General features: G+C 38.3%; 1 protein-coding gene across 1 annotated transcript; it reads right to left on the bottom strand.

Annotated features, from left to right (window-relative positions):
- On the bottom strand, positions 1 to 1,453 carry LOC112508189 (zeatin O-glucosyltransferase-like). Its single transcript, XM_025112974.1, has one exon. It carries the CDS (start codon positions 1,451 to 1,453, stop codon positions 50 to 52), a length of 1,404 nt encoding a protein of 467 aa, XP_024968742.1. The 3' UTR covers positions 1 to 49.
- Positions 1,454 to 2,734: the final 1,281 nt, after the last annotated feature.

Genomic DNA, 2,734 nt, shown 5'->3' with positions numbered 1-2,734 from the left:
TAAGCATACGACTTCATCAATGGTTTTAAATTATTGGACTACATATATCTTATGGTCTGGTGATTTCAGCAACGAAAGCATCCAATTCCTTACGCATAACGCCACCATCTTCCACCGATCGCCGTACAACACCACCAAGTTCCGCCGCCTTCTTTCTTATGCCACACCCTTCCTCCGACACCATCAACCGTCGAACCGCTTCCGCCACCATCGACGCCGCCACCTTCTCATCTCTACGTGCCCATTCCCTTGCATATATCCCCGTTCCAAGCAACTCCGTGATCAGCGTTGCATTCCTCGGTTGGTCTGCATGCATCGGCCATGCAGCTATCGGAATCCCCATCGATATAGCTTCCATCGACGAATTCCAACCGCAATGACTCATAAACCCACCCGTCGATGGATGCCCCAGTATCTCAATCTGCGGTGCCCAACCTCTCACCACCACCCCCACCCCCCGCCGTTCTATCCTCTCTTCATACCCTTCCGGCAGCTCGATTCTCCGATCTTCTCCGGCAAAGATGTTGCCTTTATCGGCATCCCTCACCACCCATATGAACTTTTGGCCGCTTTCTTCCAATCCAATAGCGATTTCTTTGGCTTCTTCGTCGGTGAACGAAACCGTGGTCCCAAATGAAACATAAATGACCGAGTTCGCCTTTTGTTTATCGAGCCAATTGATCAGTAACCTGTTGGATTCAGTACCGGAATCTTTCCGTTCAGTGAACCCCACCGGATTAAACGGACCGATGGCCCAATTCTTCGACGTACCGGAGATCTCTTCGATTTTAAGTAATTCCAGAAACTTTTCTTCTAACACTTTACTGGTGTCGTAAAGGGTACCGGAGCTGATCTTCTTGAACGACGAGTCTTCAGAATCCATCAACTCTAAGAATTCATCGGTGAAACATCCTTCCAACGATGGGACCTTCTTCCAGATAGATTCAGTTTCAGCATCCAAACTTAGGGTTTGTGTCACCTCCCAATGATACCAAAAGGCACAGAAAGCAGAACAGCTTTGGAACATGTAAACCTCGGCGGTAGGGACGGTGACAAAGTCTTGAACGACGGAACTCATCAAGTAGTCATGAATGATAACAATTCGTTTAGTGGTGATCGAGAGATCGGATAACAGTTTAGCGAAAGGGTCACGGAGGTGCATCACCGCTTTGAACGACGGCATAAGGTGGGCCGGGAAGCGTATGGCGGCGTTGGGGTTGGGTGGAGGGTTAGGGAAGGAGGGTACGAGGAACTCGTGGAAGTGGATGTTGGAGTCGGAAAGAGGGTCCCAACCATGGATGCGAAGCTTGGCCTGACGGCTGTAGGTGGTGGCGCAGACGAAATGGACGGGGAGATCGTAGGCGGAGATAAGTCGGGAGAGGTGGAGGAGCTGGTTGAGGTGGCCTTGTGCTATAAAAGGCACCATCACAACACATACTTCATTTTTATCCATAAGCTTGTTTTTGTGTAGCCATTGATGGTTTTGGTGGTATAAATAGATACCAAACGATTTCATGTGTCTTGATTTCATCAATTTATTGTCGCTGTTACGAATCATTCTTTCGGGGATCTTCTGATCCATCCCGTCTCTGTTGATGAGTGGGACGTAAACTTATTTGCTTATATAAAATCATATCTTAAAAAACGTAAACAGTTTTAGTGTTTTATAAATTTAATTTTGTTATTCAATATATATATTTTTTATTATCCTGAATATTCAATCTGCTATTCAAGCCGACAAATTTCAACCGACAAATTTCAACACGACCACCTGCTTTATAATTAGTTCGGAGTCCCGACATTTAGACTTTTGTGTCCACAAGGGTATTTTTATTTCTTCTTGGATTTTAATTTAGACCGTTAGACGTCTTTGACCGTTGAAACCCAAATTCAAACCAATCAAACTACACATTTATTCTAACATATTTTTATTCTTCTACCCCGGGTTTAATATTCAAGCATCGATGTTGATGTCCATTTTTTTTTTCCTGACACCGACTTTCAATTTGTTTATTTATTTATTTATCCAGATAAAATGTGATAACATATAGTTGATGAATTTTGAAAATTTATCTTGTTCTTATATTTTATGGGAATTTTGTTTATAAATGCACGTAGGGACGGATGGCTATAGGGGTTTTGGTATCTGGGTTTTTTTTTAATAAAGTAAAGTATTTATAGTTAACTAGAAAGGTACTTGCGCAATGCAGCGAGATACATTTCGATTTTAATGTTTTATTTTATTCTTTGTTTTTGTCGATATTATAATATGATTATATGTGTTTTTAAGAAAGCAATAATGATTTAATTTTTAAATAAACTATAAATTTTAAGATATCATAAAAAAATTTAAAAAATATATCAATGTTAGTATCAAATCAACTATCTAAAAGTTTTCACTTTTAATGTAAATTTATTTAATTTATTTTTATTATAATTTAATTTAAGTTTAATAATGAAATAATTTATTTTTGGTTTAATAATATAACATTTTATAAAGACTATAAGAGTACTCGCGCAATGCAGCAAGACACATCTCGATTTTAATGTTCTATTTCATTATTTGTCTCTGTCGATGTTATAATACGATTTTATGTGTTTTTAAGAAAGCAATAATGATTTTATTTTTGAATAAAATATAAATTAGAAAATATCATAAAAATTTGAAAAAATAATATATTAATATTAATATCAAATCAATTATTTAAAAGTTATTATTTTTTATGTAATTTCT

This window comes from Cynara cardunculus (assembly GCF_001531365.2).
Source record: "Cynara cardunculus var. scolymus isolate 2C chromosome LG 2, CcrdV1, whole genome shotgun sequence".
In the NCBI taxonomy this organism is placed as follows: domain Eukaryota; kingdom Viridiplantae; phylum Streptophyta; class Magnoliopsida; order Asterales; family Asteraceae; genus Cynara; species Cynara cardunculus.
This window is presented reverse-complemented; position numbering and strand designations above follow the sequence as displayed.